Source organism: Budorcas taxicolor, chromosome 6 (genome assembly GCF_023091745.1).
Source record: "Budorcas taxicolor isolate Tak-1 chromosome 6, Takin1.1, whole genome shotgun sequence".
NCBI lineage: Eukaryota > Metazoa > Chordata > Mammalia > Artiodactyla > Bovidae > Budorcas > Budorcas taxicolor.
This window is the reverse complement of record NC_068915.1, coordinates 46,560,237-46,581,281: the sequence shown is the minus strand read 5'-3', so window position 1 is coordinate 46,581,281 and position 21,045 is coordinate 46,560,237. Positions and strand designations below refer to the sequence as shown.

The window sequence follows — 21,045 nt, the reverse complement described above, 5'->3', positions numbered from 1 at the left end:
GCCTGCACAGCCTCTTCAGTGGAGCTACTCTCCTGATGGATGCTGGCCTCAGGATGGAGAGGCGGTCAAAGGGTGGTCATTTGTGGAGTATGTGAACAGAGCTTGGACATGTCTGTCCAGGTATGGGGTAGAGCCATGGTCAGAAGTGGGTGGGAGATACCACAAGCTAGGGACTTCTGAGGAGTCTCAAGCATTCTGAATTTGAAACTCGCCTCCCAGATTGTTATAAAGGTATATTTATCAAGACAAGAAAACCAAGTAGAATTTACTTAGCAGTTTATTAGCTTCAGTTATAACTTCTGAAAGTCTAGACTTATAGTAGGTGGGCTTCCAATTGTACTGGGCTTCCCTGTTACCTCAGTTGGTAAAGAATCCACCTGCAATGCAGGAGACCCTGGTTCAATTCCTGGGTCGAGAAGATCTGCTGGAGAAGGGATAGGCTACCCACTCCAGTATTCTTGGGCTTCCCTTGTGGCTCAGCTGGTAAAGAATCTGCCTGCAATGCACGAGACCTGGGTTTGATCCCTGGGTTGGGAAGATCCCCTGGAGAAGGGAAAGGCTACCCATTCCAGTATTCTTGCCTGCAGAATTCCATGGACTCTACAGCCCATGGGTCTCAGAGTCAGACACAACTGAGTGACTATCACTTTCACTTTTCAATTGTACTCATGGCCTGGACCCTCCAAGTTAGGAACAGACTTTCCTTTATCTACAAAATGAGGACAATACCAGTGAGGCTGTAAAGATTAAATAAGAGGATGTATGTAATATGCCTAGCACAACACTTGATGCAAAGTCAGAACTTAACGAATGATGTTTTGTTCTCTTATACTATAATTACTTTTGTTTTTCTCTCTTCCAATCTGGTGTTGGAGAAGACTCTTGAGAGTCCCTTGGACTGCAAGGAGATCCAACCAGTCCATTCTGAAGGAGATCAGCCCTGGGATTTCTTTGGAAGGACTGATGCTAAAGCTGAAACTCCAGTACTTTGGCCACCTCATGCGAAGAGTTGACTCATTGGAAAAGTCTCTGATGCTGAGAGGGATTGGGGGCAGGAGGAGAAGGGGACGACAGAGGATGAGATGGCTGGATGGCATCACTGACTCGATGGACATGAGACTGAGTGAACTCCGAGAGTTGGTGATGGACAGGGAGGCCTGGAGTGCTGCAATTCATGGGGTCGCAAAGAGTCGGACACGACTGAGCGACTGAACTGAACTGACTGTAATAAATCACTTGAGTACAAAAACTTTTCCTTATTTATCTCCATCCCCAGAGGCAAGCTTAATGCCCCAAATATAAAAGGTATTCGTTTAGTGTTTGTGGAATGAATATATGAAGTCCTAGAGAATCTACCTCTAACGTTTGTCAACTGTCCACTCCCTTCCGACTGCCAGGACTGAGTTCAGGCTCTGATGAACTCTGACCTATAGTCTGTAAGAGCCTCCAAAGTGGTAACCCTTTCCCCAAACTCTCTGCCTTCCAACAAACTATTTTAATGGTTCAGGTTATCTTCTAAAATGTTGGTGAGACCATGAAAAATCCTCTATATCCATCGAGGATTTTCCCCTGACCATTCATCCACACACCAAATATTTGCTGAGTTTCTACTCACCCAATTAACCAGTGTTTAAAAACTTACTCTGTAGCCTCTGGAGAAATTAAGCTGAATATAACATTTTTTCTATTTATGGAATTCACATTCTAGCCTTATAATATAGGCTAAGTGTCTACAGAGTGAAATTCAAAAACTTTGATCTGGTATTAACCATTCATGATGGCAATCTGAGATATATCTGCCTCTCCTTTGTCATCTTGATTCTGTACCTACTGTGATACAGCCATGCTAGATTACTCATCAACAGAACACATCATGCATTTTCATACTTTGGTAGCTTTGAACTTTGTAATTCTGTACAATGAATTGCTTTAATGTCTATCAAAACCTCGCTAAGGATAAGTATAATCTCAGAAAAACATACCACAATCTCTTAATCCTAATTAAATGCTGATTCTTCTGCAAAAATTCTTATGGCACTTTGTTCGTATTTCCATCACTATAATTTCATGTATTTTGTGTTATAATTAACTGTTTAACAGAGTGTTGCAGAGGGCAGTAAATATGTTATATTCACCTTTTATGCTTTTATGGTGCCACAAACATGGTTAATAATGAATATACTTTTGCTGAATGCTGCTGCTGCTGCTAAGTTGCTTCAGTCGTGTCCGACTCTGCGTGACCCCATAGATGGCAGCCCACCAGGCTCCTCTGTCCATGGGATTCTCCAGACTAGAATACTGGAATGGGTTGCCATTTCCTTCTCCCTTGCTGAATGAGTGAAGGGTAGATGAATAAGTATATGATGAATAGAGAAGGAGCAAGAAATTTATTGGTCTCTAGTTGGGAGATGAGGATTCCATTGTGGGCTTATCAAACTAGCTGGATAACTTTCGGAAAGTCATCAAACCTCACGAGCTTCAGTAATTGGTTGCCATTAAAAGGGACTAATTGAAAGGACTGATGCTGAAGCTGAAGCTCCAATACTTAGGCCACCTGATGCAAAGAGCCACCTCATTGGAAAAGACCCTGATGCTGGGAAAGACTGAGGGCAGGAGGAGAAGGGACAACAGAAGATGAGATGGTTGGATGGCATCACCGACTCCATGGACATGAGTTTGAGCAAGCTTTGGGAGACAGTGGAAGGACAGGGAAGCCTGGTGTGCTGCAGTCCACAGAGTCACAAAGAGTCAAACCAGACTTAGTGACTGAACAACAAAAAACGGGACTAAGACTGTCTCCAAAATATCATCAAACTCCAGAATTCTACATTTAACAATTATGTCTAGGGCAAATATAGAAAAATTTGTGAGAGCTGAGGAAAACTGAATATATGAGGATTGTACCATGAGAATGGTAACATTCTTTACCAACTTAAAGGTCTTTTAAGGACTTCCCTAAGCTCAGATGGTAAAAAAAAAAAAAAAAAATCTGCCTGCAATGCAGAAGACCCAGATTCAATCCCTGGGTCAGGAAGATCCTCTGGGGAAGGGAATGGCAATCCACTCAAGTATTCTTGCCTGGAGAATCCCATGGACAGAGGAGACTGGCAGGCTATAATTTGTGGGGTCGAAAAGAGTCGGATACAACTAAGCAAGTAACACTAATACTGCTACTACTAAAGGTCTTTTGCTTTCTAAAAACAAAAAATTGAAAACCAGATTAGATACACGCTGAAGGCCAATATTCTTAATGACACTAGAGCCACCAGCTTTAGTTCAAGGGAACACTTGCTGCTGCTGCTGCTGCTGCTAAGTCACTTCAGTCGTGTCTGACTCTGTGTGACCCCAGAGACGGCAGCCCACGTGGCTCCCCTGTCCCTGAGGTTCTCCAGGCAAGAACACTGGAGTCGGTTGCCATTTTCTTCTCCAATGCATGAAAGTGAAAAGTGAAAGTGAAGTTGCTCAGTCCTGTCTGACTCTTAGCGACCCCATGGATTGCAGCCCACCAGGCTCCTTCGTCCATAGGAACACTTAGGAGGGCCCAAAGACGATTCTTCTTCTTTAATCTCTCCCTCTGTTTATATCTTTGGTTAAGTCTCTTTTTTTCTCTTGTGAACACCCATCTTTTTCTGTCTTCCCTAAATGCAGCTTTGTTTTATTTCCTTTACTGACTATAAACTTTTAACAAATAATTTTAAAAGTTCATCTTCGTCTAATCATGTTAACACGTGAAAGAAAAACTAAGCAAGAAAAATAAGTTCATAAATAGAGGCATATTTTGATACCTTACAGAAATAGAAATATGCATTATATCCTTCTAAAAACTAAATACCATATAGTATACTAACGCATATATATGGAATTTAGAAAGATGGTAACGATAACCCTATATGCAAGACAGCAAAAGAGACATAGATGTATAGAAGTCTTTTGGACTCTGTGGGAGAAGACGAGGGCGGGATGATTTGAGAAAACAGCATTGAAACGTGTATATTAGCATATGTGAAACAGATCGCCAGTCCAGGTTCAATGCATGAGACAGGGTGCTCACTGGTGGTGAGCACCAGGTTGGTGCACTGGGATAACCCAGAGGGATGGGGTAGGGAGGGAGGTGGGAGGGGGGCTCAGGACGGGGAACACATGTACACCCATGGCTGATTCATGTCGATCTATGGCAAAAACCACCACAATACTGTAAAGTAATTAGCCTCCAATTAAAATAAATATAAAAAATAAAAATAAGTAAAAATAAAAACTAAATATCAAAGCCAGCTGCTATTATACAAAACCCCTATATTCTCATTAAAAAACACTTTTTACTTCCTTTGTTCAGTACTGCAGAAACATTTGAGCAAGCAAGTTAAGGTAGAAAACAATGAAGATGTTACTATCATTATCTTTGTCTTCTACAGATAATAATTAAAGATGTCCTACGTGTTCAGTTCAGTTCAGTCGCTCAGTCGTGTCCGACTCTTTGCGACCCCATGAATTGCAGCATGCCAGGCCTCCCTGTCCATCATCAACTCCTAGAGTTCACTCAGACTCACATCCATCGAGTCAGTGATGCCATCCAGCCATCTCATCCTCTGTCGTCCCCTTCTCCTCCTGCCCCCAATCCCTCCCAGCGTCAGAGTCTTTTCCAATGAGTCAACTCTTCGCATGAGGTGGCCAAAGTACTGGAGTTTCAGCTTTAGCATCATTCCTTCCAAAGAACACCCAGGGCTGATCTCCTTCAGAATGGACTGGTTGGATCTCCTTGCAGTCCAAGGGACTCTCGAATCTTCTACAACACCACAGTTCAAAAGCATCAATTCTTCGGCACTCAGCTTTCTTCACAGTCCAACTCTCACATCCATACATGACCACTGGAAAAACCATAGCCTTGACTAGACAGACCTTTGTTGGCAAAGTAATGTCTCTGCTTTTGAATATGCTATCTAGGTTGCTCATAACTTCTTCCAAGGAGTAAGCGTCTTTTAATTTCATGGTTGCAGTCACCATCTGCAGTGATTTTGGAGCCCCCAAAAATAAAGTCTGACACTGTTTCCACTGTTTCCCCATCTATTTCCCATGAAGTGATAGGACCAGATGCCATGATCTTAGAGTGAATGAATTAGTCAACTGCCAAAGAGCAAAAAGGAATTCTTTTAAGATGACTCATGATTAATCACACCTTTACCAGATTTACCCCAAGTTCTGAAATGTATACCTGCTGTATAAACAGCTAGGTTTATATTTGAGGCAAGGGCCACAATTTATACTGTGTATTATCTTCAGCATCCAGCATAGTATCTTCTACAAGTGAGATGCTCAATATATGCTGTCAATGATGGGAATTTAAGCAATTATAATCATATACTTATATATGATATAAAAGTATAAGATATATATGATATTATATATGATATTAAATATATATCACATACACATGAATACATATGTATACATATAACATATCATATATGTGTACATATGATAAATATATATCATATACATATGATATTAATTATATCATATGATATATGATATGGTTTATATATGATATTAAAGTATAAGATTCATTTATGAATAAGCAATTAATATAAGACAAGAGGCTCTCAATAACTCAGTGTTGAAATTACAAATGGCCCACAAAGTCATACAGACATGAATTTGGGTCCTGTGTGTCTCCAGGAAAGTTACTAACACTCTGAGTCTCTATTTTCATTTTTAAAAGTGAGGTTAAATAATACTACCTTCACTGGGCTGTATAATACTAAAGCACCAGTGAGTTAATGTATTCAAAGCACATCACAGTACAGTATTCAGTACACAGCCAGTGGTCACTAATTACAGTATATTTTATACTATAAAGGGAGAGTACCATATTTGGGCATCAGCTAAAGCCTAAGAAAATCTTTCTTTCATCAGTATTAAATAGAGGTTCACTTCTGCTTAATCAAGATTAACCTGGGCTTAAGATTCCAGAAAAGCGTACATAGACTGCTCTGCTGAAAAAGGACAAAGTCAGATTCTGACTCACAAAAGTAGGAGGCATAAGAAGCAATGAATTCATTAACACTCTAGGGCACATACCACCTAAAACATTTCTTTGATCTCAAAGCCTGTCATATTCTTGGCCAGTTTTTCAAAATCCTTTCCTTTGCCTCTCACCACTTCAGTGTTTCAACGGTCAAGTTTCATCCACCTGGCCTTCATCCAAGAGTGTACTTCTAACCAGCATCAGGATGCTTGGGACACCATCTCTAATCTTGCCTCAGAGTTCTGCAAGTCTGCTATGAATGGTTATTTTAAGATCCTAGCCTACCTTTATCTAACTGAAGAAAGCCTAAATTATTAACTGCCTACTCCATTCAACAGAAATAACTTTATAAAGTAATGATTCAATGGGCCTTTGACATAGCCCAGAGTGGTAAACATCATCAACAAAAATAAATCTTGAACTGGATGAGATATAAATAGTAAATATGACTCAGAAAATACCCCAAATTATTAACATGCTTTGCACTTACTAAATATTTTCCTTTAATTTTCTCATTGTCTCTATTAACATTTAGCATTTATAGTTGTACCATAATACTAACATCCGATTCACTTCAGTTGAAAGCAAATTTTTACACTCTTTTATTTGGGATTCCCTAGTAGTTTATTTAATTCATTTGCTGAAATAATCATTTCCTTTGTTTATTCTTATTCCACATGTAGCCTACAGGTCAGTAAGTGTAAGCACTAGGACAGTGGTCAAATTGTTTTCTACTATTTCTGCTATCTTTCTGAACTGGAATTTCAGAATATGATTTTGTTACTTTACTTTAGTAGTTAAAAGTTCCCAAAACATCAGAACATAACCATATTTAAATATACATCTAGAAATCATATTTTAAACAACCAGTTTTTCAGTTAATGTCCAAGGTTACACATGAAATTAATTTGGATTATGAGATGTTTTAATTTATTTAATTTAGGAAACAACAAATATTGCTATTTATCAACCTGACAAGATTGAAAATGATATGTTTTTGTTATTTCTTCCAAGAATCTTTCCTGAGAAGACTCTGAGTTTTTGTTTCTACCTGACTTCTGGGCTCTATGCAAACAGGAAGTGAAAGCCAAGGAAGAGCTGTAAAAGGTCTAAGCCTTGGCAGACCCTCTACATGGTCTAATCAGCAAAGACTGGGAAAATTTTTTTTGGTTTGAGAAGGAAATCTCTGTCAAACTTCTAACTGGTCGCTAAGCTAACAGAACAAAGGCTTCATGGGCACTCAATACAAAAAAAAAGATAACCTTTACAAAAGCAGTTCAGAAAAGGCATACACAACAGCCCACAACAGCAACAAGTTCTGGGAGGGGAGAAAATCTGATTTTCAGAGTTACCACGTAATAGTCAAGATACCCGGTTATCAACAACAACAATATTATTATGCATGCAAATAAATAAGGAAATATAATCCATTCACAGGAAAACAATAAATTAATAGAAACTGCCCCTAAAGAAGCCCAGATGTTGGACTTACTAGATAAAACTTTAGATTGACTGTCTCCCTACCTGACCTGACCCCTGGCCCATTTACCTCTCCTACCTCATCTTGTACCAAATTTCTGTTTTGCTCACTGTCATCAGTCACAGTGACCATCTGTTGTTCTTTAGATCATTGAGTATGCTCCTGTCAGGCCTTTAACAATGCTTTGCGTCCCCGTGGGGTGTGCTCTCCTCCTTCTCCGCACGGCTCCTCTCCATATTCTGGGCTCTGTTCACATTCTACCTCCCCAGAGGCATTTCTCCCGACTCCTTCCTCTATAACAGCTGTGCCCTCCCCACCTCCCTACCTCCTATCAATTTCTGTTCCCTATAATTGTTCACGTCATCACTCTGAAATTATTTTCAGTTATTTACGTTAGCTACTTGTTCCCTTATGGCAGAAAGTGAAGAGGAACTAAAGAGCCTCTTGATGAAGGTTAAAGAGGAGAGTGAAAAACCTGGCTTAAAACTCAACATTCAAAAAACTAAGATCATGGCATCTGGTCCCTCACTTCATGGCAAATAGATGGGGTAACAGTGGAAACAGTGACAGACTTTATTTTCTTAGGCCCCAAAATCACTGCAGATGGTGACTGTAGCCATGAAATTAAAAGACACTTGCTCCTTGGAAGAAAAGCTACGACCAACCTAGACAGCGTATTAAAAATCAGAGACAATACTTTGCCAACAAAGGTCCGTCTAGTCAAAGCTATGGTTTTTCCAGTAGTGATGTATGGATGTGAGAGTTGGACCATAAAAAGAAGGCTGAACACTGAAGAATTGATGCTTTTGGACTGTGGTGTTGGAGAAGACTCTTGAGAGTCCCTTGGACTGCAAGGAGATCCAACCAGTCAATCCTAAAGGAAACCCTGAGTATTCATTGGAGGGACTGATGCTGAAGCTGAAGCTGTAATACTTTGGCCACCTGATGCAAAGAGCCGACTCACTGGAAAAGACAGAAGACAGGAGAAGGAGATGACAGAGGACAAGATGGCTGGATGGCATCACCAACTCAATGGACATGAGTTTGAGCAAACTCAGAGATGGTGAAGGACGGACACCTGGCATGCTGCAGTCCATGGGGTCACAAAGAGTTGGACACAACTGAGCGACTGAACAGCAACAACAGCAACACTTGTGTACTTGTTTATAGGATGTCTCCCTCACTAGAACGTGAAGTCCTTGGTAGCAGGTGCTTTCTCTCTGCCCTTTACTGTGGCTTACCCACCTGGAAGAGGGAGCCAGAACAGGGCCAAGTAAGTATTCATTAAATGGATAGGGACAAGTTACACAAGTTGAACTAAAAATAAAAACAAGAAAAGCTTAAAATTTTCCCATGATGAGTCTTCTCCAGCTCAGAAACTTTTGCTCACTAGTTGTCTAATGAACCTACTAGGGAGAAGGCAATGGCACCCCACTCCAGTACTCTTGCCTGGAAAATCCCATGGACGAAGGAGCCTGGTGGGCTGCAGTCCATGGGGTCGCTAACAGTCGGACACGACTGAGAGACTTCACTTTCACTTTTCACTTTCATGCATTGGAGAAGGAAATGGCAACCCACTCCAGTATTCTTGCCTGGAAAATCCCAGGGACGAGGGACCCTGGTGGGCTGCAATCTCTGGGGTCGCATAGAGTCGGACACGACTGAAGTGACTTAGCAGCAGCAGCAGCAGCAGCAGCAGAGAAAGTCTTCCCACTGTAATGTCCAGTGCCACAGGGGCCTGTTATTTATTTCCATCCTAGGAAAGGAGACCACAGGAGGGGAAGCGAGTGAGCAAAGCTCTGCCCCCTTTTAAACACCTGCCAGGTCAGGGATAGAGGGTGTGTCTGTGAGCTGCAGGCAAAGCTCTCTAAGTGAGGCCCCGTGACCATGAAGGCCAGGCCACTTTTGGTGGTGGTGGTGGCACAGGTATCCTTGAGAGTTCAAAGCAATCCTACCTTTGGCAGAGGTTGAAAAATAGGGCAGGTAATATAAAAATGTTGCTTAGTATTGCCTTAAGAGTAAACAGACAGTGACTAACTGCTCCCTGTCTCTTTTTATCTGAAATTTCAGACTCAGTCCTCAGAGAAGAGTCCTCTCTGATTCTGGTAAAGTTCTAAAACAACCTGAGAAAAGAAGTGATCCTTAAGTATTAAGTTTATGAACAGCTGTGGGTTTACTTCATTAAGCACTAAGCTATTTTTTTTTCTGGATGAGACTGTTTTTAGAACCTATTACATACACTTACCTTTTCAATCTCAGTTCCCTGGTGGCTCAGACGGTAAAAGAGCCGGCCTGCAATGCAGGAGAGCAGGTTCAATCCCTGATGCTGACTCACCCTGACGCTGGGAAAGACCCTGATCCTGGGAAAGACTGAAGGCAGGAGGAGATGGGGATGACAGAGAAGGAGATGGTCAGATGGCATCACTGACTCAATGGGCATAAGTTTGAGCAAGCTCTGGGGGATGGTGAGGGACAGGGAAGCCTGGCGTACTGCAGTCCATGGGGTCGCAAAGAGTCGGACACGACTGAGTGACTGAACAACCCCCTTTTCAATGGGGCTTCCCTGGTGGCTCAGATGGTAAAGGTAAAGAATCTGCCTGCACGCAGGAGTCCTGGGTTCGGTCTCTGGGTCTCAAAGATCCCCTGGAGAAGGGACTGGCAATCCACTTCAGTATTCTTGCCTGGAGAATTCCAGGGACAGAGGAGCCTGACTGGCTACAGTCCACGGGGTTGCAGAGAGTAGGACACAACTGAGTGACTAACACACACACCTTTTCAACATATGAGCCCCTGATTTTCTAAAAGATACTCAATGAATTCAGCAACATTTTTCTGAGGTAGTGGGACATGGTGATTAAGAATATTGCTTCTGGCACTTCCCTGGTGGCTCAGTGGTAAAGAGTCTGCCTGCCAATGCAGGAGAACAGGGTTCAGTCCCTGGGCTGGGAAGATCCCCCATGCTGCAGAGCAACGAAGCCCGCGCGCCACAGTTACTGCGCCCATGTGCTCTAGCTACTGAAGCACCTGGAGTCTGTGCTCTGCAACACGAGAAGCCCTTGCAATGAGAAGCCTACACACTGCAACTTGAGAGTAGCCCCCACTTGCGGCAGCTAGAAAAAAAAAAAAAAGCCTGCACAGCAATGAAGACCCAGCACAGCCAAAACAAAAGGAATATTGCTTCTGAAGTCAAAGAGCTTGCATTCAAAGCCTGGCTTTGCCACTCACCAGTTGGGCAAGTTAACACTCTGTGCCTCAGCTCCTCTATCTGTAAGTAGGGACAGTACTAGTAGTTGCCTGAGAAGGTTCTTGTACGGATTAAAGGACTTAATACATGTAATGTACTTAGTGCACTCCCTACTTACATAGTTCTGCATGGAAAATGTTAGCTGATACTGATGACTACTGTTACTATTGTTGCTATAACAATTTTTTTTTCTTGGTGCCTTAAGCTCATTATAAAAGTCTCAAAATACTATATAATGTGTTACAACATAATGATACTTTTTTAAAGAAAAGAGGGCTATTGGCTTTTACATAAAATGGTCCCAGACTGGTTTGCGGGTATGCTTTAATATGCTGTTTTATAGCTTTTCTATTTTCCTTTGTGAGGTCTCTGATTTTCACTTCTACTGTTGTTAGTCATTCTCCAATCTAAGAACTGTACAAAAAAGATCTTCACGACCTAGATAATCACAATGGTCTGATCACTCATCTAGAGCCAGACATCCTGGAATGTGAAGTCAAGTGGGCCTTAGAAAGCATCACTATGAACAAAGCCAGTGGAGGTGATGGAATTCTTATTGAGCTATTTCAAATCCTGAAAGATGATGCTGTGAAAGTGCAGCACTCAATATGCCAGCAAATTTGGAAAACTCAGCAGTGGCCTCAGGACTGGAAAAGGTCAGTTTTCATTCCAATCCCAAAGAAAGGCGATGCCAAAGAATGCTCAAACTACCGCACAGTTGCACTCATCTCACATGCTAGTAAAGTAATGCTCAAAATTCTCCAAGCCAGGCTTCAGCAGTATGTGAACCGTGAACTTCCAGAACCAGTGAACTTCTAAAACCAGTTCAAGCTGGTTTTAGAAAAGGCAGAGGAAACAGAGATCAAATTGCCAACATCCGCTGGATCATGGAAAAAGGAAGAGAGTTCCAGAAAAACATCTATTTCTGCTTTATTGACTATGCCAAAGCCTTTGACTGTGTGGATCACAATAAACTGTGGAAAATTCTGAAAGAGATGGGAATACCAGACCACCTGACCTGCCTCTTGAGAAATCTGTGACAGGTCAGGAAGCAACAGTTAGAGCTGGACATGGAACAACAGACTGGTTTCAAACAGGAAAAGGAGTACGTCAAGGCTGTATATTGTCACCCTGCTTATTTAACTTATATGCAGAGTACATCATGAGAAATGCTGGACTGGGAGAAACACAAGCTGGAATCAAGATTACCGGGAGAAATATCAATAACCTCAGATATGCAGATGACACCACCCTTATGGCAGAAAGTGAAGAGGAACTAAAGAGCCTCTTGATGAAAGTGAAAGTGGAGAGTGAAAAAGTTGGCTTAAAGCTCAACATTCAGAAAACGAAGATCATGGCATCTGGTCCCATCACTTCATGGGAAATAGATGAGGAAACAGTGGAAACAGTGTCAGACTTTATTTTGGGGTGCTCCAAAATCACTGCAGATGGTGACTGCAGCCATGAAATTAAAAGATGCTTACTCTTTTGTTATGAAAAGTTATGACCAACCTAGATAGCATATTCAAAAGCAGAGACATTACTTTGCCGACTAAGGTCCATCTAGTCAAGGCTATGGTTTTTCCTGTGGTCATGTATGGATGTGAGAGTTGGACTGTGAAGAAGGCTGAGCGCCGAAGAATTGATGCTTTTGAACTGTGGTGTTGGAGAAGACTCTTGAGAGTCCCTTGGACTGCAAGGAGATCCAACCAGTCCATCCTAAAGGAGATCAGCCCTGGGATTTCTTTGGAAGGAATGATGCTAAAGCTGAAACTCCAGTACTTTGGCCACCTCATGCGAAGAGCTGACTCATTGGAAAAGACTCTGACGCTGGGAGGGATTAGGGGCAGGAGGAGAAGGGGACGACAGAGGATGAGATGGCTGGATGGCATCACTGACTCAATGGACGTGAGTCTGAGTGAACTCTGGGAGTTGGTGATGGACAGGGAGGCCTGGCGTGCTGCAATTCATGGGGTCGCAAAGGGTCAGACACGACTGAGCAACTGAACTGAACTGAACTGAATCTGTATCAGCTTCTTTTCACTCTTCTTTTTTTTTTTTTTTACAGGGGCATAAAAACCTGCAAACCAAGTTTGTTAGGCATGTGTGTCAAATAAAAGCCAATATATGCTAAACTAAGTTGGAAAAGCTCTTCTATGAATAGAGGAAAGGAATTTGATTCCATGGACATCTCATTTGGCCCTTCAGAGATAATTATTTTTTATTTTTCAATCCCTATATACTATAAAATTAAGTTTCTGGGGAGACAGATGTAACAAAGGTTACACATACATGTTAAAATTAAAAAGGCTCTAATTTGGCTTTTTAAATACTCATTAAAGTCGTACTACAATGAGATCCTGGAGGAACAAAAATGAATGCTACAGTCCTGAACCTCACAAGGCCTGCAATGTAGAGGGGGTTATAAAGCATAAACAACCAATGCCTAGAAAATATAATGTGAGATAGCAAAGATTTTCACAGTGGGTACTATGAGAGTCTAGAAGGGCCCTTAACCTCACCTGGGGATCCAGGGAAAGGTTCCTGAAGACGATCATGCCTAAGCTGAACCTGGAGGGCAACCAGGTGAAGAAATGCTGAGTGAGCTATTGCAATCACAGGACCAGGCGAGATAATGAGGAAGGAAGCAGCATACTGCTTCTGCGAGAGTATGCCCGTGTAAAGAATTGCTAATTTGATATTTTGTGATTTTTTAAACAGTAAAATAGGAAATTGTGAGAAATGAAGCTAGGAGTTAGACTGAGAAGGGGCCAGAGTCAAGAGGGACCTTATGCTTGCTGAGAGGCTTCGATATTGCTTATAAAGAAATGCAGAGCCATTAGGAAAACTTTAGGGAGAAAAATGACAAATTTCAGATTTTCCTTTTAGATATATAACTCAGACAGCACTGAGAAAAACAGAACAAGGCTAGAAAAGCCTGGAGGAAGGGAAACCAGTTAGGTGTCTCAGTTCAGTTCAGTTCAGTCACTCAGTCGTGTCCGACTCTTTGTGACCCCATGAACCGCAGCACGCTAGGCCTCCCTGTCCATCACCAACTCCTGGAGCCCACGCAAACCCATGTCCATTGAGTCAGTGACGCCATCCAACCATCTCATCCTCTGTCGTTCCCTTCTCCTCCTGCCCTCAATCTTTCCCAGCATCAGGGTCTTTTCCAACGACTCAGCTCTTCGCATCAGGTGGCCAAAGTATTGGAGTTTCAGATTCAACATCAGTCCTTACAATGAACACCCAGGACTGATCTCCTTTAGGATGGACTGGTTGGATCTCCTTGTAGTCCAAGGGACTCTCAAGAGTCTTCTCCAACACCACAGTTCAAAAGCATTAATTCTTCGGCGCTCAGCTTTTCTTTATAGTCCAACTCTCACATCCATACATGACCACTGGAAAAACCATAGCCTTGACTAGACAGACCTTTGTTGACCAAGTAATGTCTCTGCTTTTTAATATGCTGTCTAGGTTGGTCATAACTTTCCTTCCAAGGAGTAAGCATCTTTTAATTTCATGGCTGCAGTCACCATCTGCAGTGACTTGGGAGCCCAGAAAAATAAAGTCAGCCATTGTTTCCACTGTTTCCCCATCTATTTGCTATGAAGTGATGGGACCAGATACCATGATCTTCGTTTTCTGAATGTTGAGCTTTAAGCCAACTTTTTCACTTTCCTCTTTCACTTTCATCAAGAGGCTCTTTAAATCCTCTTCACTTTCTGCCATAAGGGTGGTGTCATCTGCATATCTGAGGTTCTTGATATTTCTCCCAGCAACCTTGACTCCAGCTTGTGCTTCCTCCAGCCCAGCATTTCTCATGATGGACTCTACATCTGCTGCTGCTGCTGCTAAGTCACTTCAGTTGTGTCCAACTCTGTGTGACCTCATAGATGGCAGCCCATCAGGCTCCCCCGTCCCTGGGATTCTCAAGGTAAGAACACCGGATTGGGTTGCCATTTCCTTCTCTAATGCAGGAAAGTGAAAAGTGAAAGTGAAGTTGCTTAGCCGTGTCCAACTCTTAGTGACCCCATGGACTGTAGCTCACCAGGCTCCTCCATCCATGGGATTTTCCAGGCAAGAGCACTGGAGAGGAGTGCCACTGCCTTCTCTGACTCTGCATCTAAAGGCTGAATGAGGGCAAGGTAGTAGTTATGATGATGCCACGAGGGTCCCAAATGGGTTTTCAAGATGAAATTGGAATATCCTCATGATTTGTTGGAGGAAGAGGATCCAAGACTGAAAAGAATCATGATGACTACCAGATGTTAGGCCTTGAATGACTGGCAAGCACACTTAACTGAGAAATAGTTCAGTATTTGGGTTTTTGTTGTTGTTGTTCTGTTTTTTTAAATTTAATTTTGTTTTTCTTTTATAAATATGAAAATTAATTTAATTCAGCTTAAGACATGTTAAGTTTGAGTTACATAATGTAGAAGTCAGAACTGAATTGACAAATACAAGAGCAATTAACAAACAGAAGCAAGAGAGCAGATAAGAAGTCCTAGAAAAATGTGTGAAAAGAAGAGCTGCACAGGGGGAAAAAAAGAGCAGCAGAACGAGGGTGAGGTGGGCCACTGGAACTCCAGTGCTCAAGGAGGGGCAGAGGAGGATGGCCTGGGACAGAAGTGGGACCGCACACTGAGAGGTACAAGGAGACAGCCTTGTGCTTTCTCGGCACTGTCTGTGAGTTTCATGTCGGTTGGTCAATAAGGAAGCCAAGCACAGCTTGTAACTCGCATTTGTTGAGCACAAACCTCACATCCAGGACTGTGCTGTTTCACACAGCGTATCTCCTTTAATCTGTTACCCTGGAGAAATGCATAACTTACCCAAGGTCATAGGGTGAGCTGAAAGAACTGGGATCTGAACCCAGGTCTACAGGATTACAAAGCCCATGTTCTTAACTCTGCTGGAGTACAAGAATTTCTTCAGGATGCCACTTTATATTATCATAATAAGGACTGCTATATAGTGCTTTTCCAAGGAGCATATCTTTAAAACTAAGAATTTCAAAAGGAGTCATTATACATTTGATCACGTTAATCAAAATACACATTTTTGGAGTTACAGTTCTTGAAATATTTTTTATTTCATAAATACTACACTTGTCAAGAGGCTTCCCTCCTAGCTCCGTCGGTAAAGAATCTGCCTGCAATGCAGGAAACCTGGGTTTGATTCCTGGGTGGGGAAGATCCTCTGGAGAAGGAAATGGCAACCCACTCCAGTATTCTCACCTGGAGAATCCCATAGACAGATGAGCCTGGCAGGCTACAGTCCACAGGATCTCAAGAGTCACACACGACCACCACCGCCACCACCACACTTGTCAAACCATGAGAACAACAAAGTGCAACACACGGCAATCCACTCATTAGGGCCCTGCTCCAAAAAAGCCCCAGGAAGGTACTGGACAGATGAGTTAGTGTCCTTCAGAGGAAAGCTAAATGCCCTGCACTTAGACACCTGAGTCTTAGCTTGCTCACAAATACTACTACTGGTCTCAACGGAAATCAGAAAGGATGTGCACAGTTCAGCACAAACCTAGCACAAATATGGAAAAATTCATTAGAAGAGTTATTTTACAGAAAGTTTATTTTAGATGATAAATTATTGTTCATTTAAAGATAGAGAATAATAAAGTCACATTCCTATTATAAAAAGTTGCAATTTTCCTATTTCCCACTAGAGGAAGCAATAACATTACTCTTACCATTTGGTGGATAAAAGACAGCATATTCTTCTAGTCCCAGTTTTCCTGTAAGGGAAAAAACACAGAGTTCCAGTATTGTTAAATAAAATAGAAAAAACTTTAAAAATTAACTAATTTTGTGAATATACTAATAATTAATGGAATTTTAAAAACTACTATAGTACAATCTCCTTTCATTTCATGATAAGAAATTAATTTGAAAATATGCCAGCCAATCTTTTGGTATCAGCAAATCCTTTTATCAATGAAGGTTAATAATGAAAACTTAAGTACAAGGTAAGTGATGCAAATAATTTAAAAAACAAATGTTTTCAAGCTTCTTAAGCACTTAAGAAGAGCAGCATCTATTTGTAAGCACAGAATTGTTGTATTAATTATAAGTAATTCTATTTTTGCATTAAAGTAAGTCTAAGCTTTGTAATACCTCATTAGTTTATCACTTTTATGGAATGGGCAGAAGAGTTTAAATTAAATATCTATCACTGGACAGTGGTCATATTTTCTGAGTCCTTAAACAATTAATATGGTCTAAAGTGTAAAAGTTGCTTAGTCATGTCCAACTCTTTGTGACTCTGTGGACCATAGCCCGCCAGGTTCCTCTGTCCATGGGATTCTCTAGGCAAGAATACTGGAGTGGGTTGCTATTCCCCTCTCTAGGGGATCTTCCTGACCCAGGGATCAAATCTGGGTCTCCTGCACTGCAGGCAGATTCTTTACTGTCTGGGTCACAGAATAAATATTTGAAATCAAGATTGTCTCAGAAAATTAAAGTATATTCACTATAATTAAATGTTTAAAGGAGTTAAAACATTTTTTTCTTCAAAACATTTAAAGGTCTAAGGTTTTCCCCACCTTCCACTGAAGTGTGAAAAAGTAGGTAATGTTTATCTCGACAGTTTTTCCAACACTGTTGTGTCTACTGAAAAGACATATGCATTTTTGCATTTGACTTTAAGGCAAGATTTTAACTGAAACAATTTTTGTATTTCTTGTTGGGAATGGTGGCAGAGAAAAAATGGAGAACTGGACGAGCAGTTTAGGTTAAGGTGGAGACAAGGACTGATCTTGTGAGTAAGAAGAAAATGAAATGATAGATAGATGGTAGGTTGATAGGTTTCTGGAGGGAGGGATGATAGAGAATACCTGCTGAGTGCTCAATACTGGGCTAGGTGCCAAGAGGCAAACAGCGCAGATGTGAAATATGGTCCTCAAATCACAGGGCGTATACTCCAGACTAAAACAGGGAACATTAAGATATGTTTGCTGAATTTTCTGGCACAGGCTTTAAGTGCTTTAGAGGTTTAGAGGAGAGGGAAATTGATGAGACATTAGTGAACTTGGTGAGTAAGAGATAACAGAGAATGTATAATTGGTCTCTGCCCCTTGTTGCTGGCACAGAGCTGCTGAAATCCTTGATATTTCCTAGGTTTGATAAGAGCACTAGGAGCATCTCTTATGCTAGCATTTGTCTTTGATGCTGTCCCTGATACAAGGCTTCTGAAACCCTTGTCAGTTCCTAAATGAAACTAGCATTAAGAGTATCTTTGTTCTATTGGAGTGACCTGAGTGGGCTCCTGAATGGGGGCTTGTCACCAGAAAGACCAAGCCATGGTTAGAAGCTTGGAATTTTCAGCCTCACCCCCCCATACTCTAGAAGGACTGGCAATGGTATTTAATAATTGATTATGCCTGTGTGGGCTTCCCTGGTAGCTCAGATGGTAAAGAATCCACCTGCAATGTGGGAGACCTGGGTTTGATCCCTGGGTTGGGAAGATCTGAAGAAGGGAATGGATACCCACTCCAGTATTCTTGCCTGGAAAATTTCATGGACAGAGGAGCCTGGCAGGCTACAGTCCATCGGGTTGCAAAGAGTCAGACACGACTAAGTGACTTTCAAAAAATGTGAGGAAGACTCAAACCCCAACAGTAGGGGGTTCGAAGAGCTTTCAGGTGGGCAAACAGGTCAACACTGGGACGATAACACACCCCAATTCCACAGGGACAGAAACTCCTGTGCTCATGACCCTCCCAGAGCTAGCTCTATGTATCTCTTCATCTGGTTGTTCATTTGTATTCTTTATCATATCCTTTAACAAGCTGATAAATACAAGTACATGTTTCCCTGAGCTCTGTGGGCCACCCTAGAAAATTAATCAAACCCAAAGTGGGGTTGGTTGGAACCTCCAACCTATAGCCAGTTGGTCAGAAGCACAGGCAACAACCTATAGGATCTGACACCATCTCTAGGTAGACAGTATTAGAATTGAGTTAAACCATAGGATACCCAGGTGATGCCAAGACTTGCTTGTTATTGTGGGGCAAAACTCCCACATACATGTAAACAAAAGTGTCAGAAGTGAAGTGTTTTGTGTGAGTAGTAAACACACTACTGGGAAACACAGTAGGAAAGAACTGGGTTTTTCCCTACATAGAAGGAAATAACCTCAGTTTTTCTGATACTGTGAGATATAGACTAGTTCTTCAAGAACCTATAATTTTGGGGGTGAAGGAAAAGGAGTCCTTCCATGTGTAGGGAATATATAGAGATTTAGAATGAATATGCGGTAATGTGGAATAAACAGGGAGCCAAAGTTAGGTAGGTTAAGACAGGGCCTTAAAATCCTGGCTGAATTTAGAGGTGAGTCCATTAGATAATTAAGTTCTACAATCAGTTTTTCAGCAGATGATGTTAAAGAAGCAAACAAGCAAACCAAATGTTTCTACCAATTCCGTGCAGAAGCAATGTAACTGAGAGAGCCCCCAGGTTCGAGGGGAGCCTGATCCCAGCCCTGGGAATGTGGGCCTGTCTTAGGGCAGGGGTTGTGGTAATCAGGCAGACAGTCGGACTTAGGAGATACAGGCAAACAGCTTCCTTCTTTATGGGAACAGCAGAAAAACCACACACAATAGGTTCATAAGCTTTCAGTGCTGGGAGTTCACTACTTAATAAAAATGAGAAATCAGGGGAAAGTCTTTCGGCTGACCATTGGCTCAGCTGTCAGGTGACGACAGCAGCATACTGAACTAGCATTCTTTTGTAGGCAGCTAGGGACAGAGATGAGAAAGCACTAACTAGAAATCAGAATGCTAATTGCATATAAATTATATCAAACTTTTAAGTGTGGGGTAACACTGAGAGAAGGAATAAAGAAGGCAAAAAAAAGCAGAAAAAGCAAATTCAAATGATAAAGTCTTAGCGGGAAGGGGGAATAAAAGTCAACATATATGCCAAAAACTGCAACAGAGGATAATGCAAACAGGAAAAATAAAGAAGGTAACTTTAAACGCTGTTTTGGGGATCCACTTTCCTGTGATTTGTGATAAGCTGCTTGGGAGTAAAAGGATGGTTACAATAACTTGAGAGATATCTTTTTAAATAATTTACAATAAAAATTTTGAAAACACTATATGCTATAAAATGAACAGTCCTGGTATGATTATGTAAGTGCTGAAGAATACTTCCTTTAATTAAGAAAAGTTTACCTCTTATGTATGATTTCGGTGGTGAAGCACTGTTGTATGCAAAATGACTCAATACAGATGTATCTCTGGAAAAACAAAGTAATACCTGGGTACAACATTGGAAAAAAAAACAATTAAGCACTGTTTTATAACAGGTAATTCATTGCTATGTGTGCTTAGGAGGTACTGAGGTAGACAGACTTCCTCGAGTTCAGTACAGTACCTGCCAATGGGAAGAGTGCCCTCTACTGGTACACCTATGGTGAGTGTTAAGATAACCAAGTGTGATGGGCCAAGTTCATCCAAAGGTTTCTCACTGTTAAGTTACCTAAACCTTGAACAACAGGAGAAAATGCTAGCTGCTGCATACCAGTTGATTCTGTATTACCCAGTTGATTAGTGTATTTTCTACCTGGAAAAACGAACAACTGAGAGAAATTCAATAAGATAAAGAATGTAGAGGGGGAACCCCTGGTAACTCTAGTGGCATACAGCAGTTTGGAAAGTGCAGGAAACTGGAACCAGCCTCATTGCTGGGATGCGGCTGCTGGCAGTGGGCATGTCAGAGGTGGGGGAAGGCAACGCAAGTATCTAGAAGAGGCTAGCGGCAGTAGAACAAGTGGCGGCCCAACATACGTTAGAAGCTGCCTGTCCTGACCACTCTACCTGGCGGTGAAAACAGGACAGACAGTCAAAATCAAAGATGTCCAGTAAGAGGATCTGAACTGTGGATTTCAGCTTGGAATTCTGGCACAGGGGACCAATCCCCAGGAAGAGGACTGAAGTAAAGTGAAGTGAAGTTGCTCAGTCGTGTCCGACTCTTTGTGACCCCATAGACTGTAGTGTACCAGGCTCCTCTGTCCATGGGATCTTCCAGGCAACAATACTGGAGTGGACTGCCATTTCCTTCTCCAGGGGATCTTCCCAACCCAGGGATCGAATCCAGGTCCCCCGCATTGTAGACAGACGCTTTACCATCTGAGCCACCAGGGACGTCCAGGAAGAGGATTAGTGATAGGAAATCTGGGTCCTGGTATTGAAAGATGTGGGATTCAAAAAACGTCACTGAGAAAAGAATTTGGGAGTAACAGAAAAGGCAGATGCCACAAAGTAGGGTTGGA

At 41.8% G+C, this 21,045-nt stretch overlaps 1 protein-coding gene across 1 annotated transcript in view; it reads right to left on the bottom strand.

Annotated features, from left to right (window-relative positions):
• TBC1D19 (TBC1 domain family member 19) overlaps nt 1-21,045 on the bottom strand; it is a 147,325-nt gene that overhangs the window by 22,709 nt on the left and 103,571 nt on the right. The window contains exons 14-15 of the mRNA XM_052642094.1: nt 19,946-20,030; nt 16,463-16,507 (exon numbers count right to left, since the gene is read on the bottom strand). Of these exons, the coding sequence (XP_052498054.1) occupies nt 16,463-16,507; nt 19,946-20,030 (130 nt within the window). The remainder of the gene's footprint in view (nt 1-16,462; nt 16,508-19,945; nt 20,031-21,045) is intronic.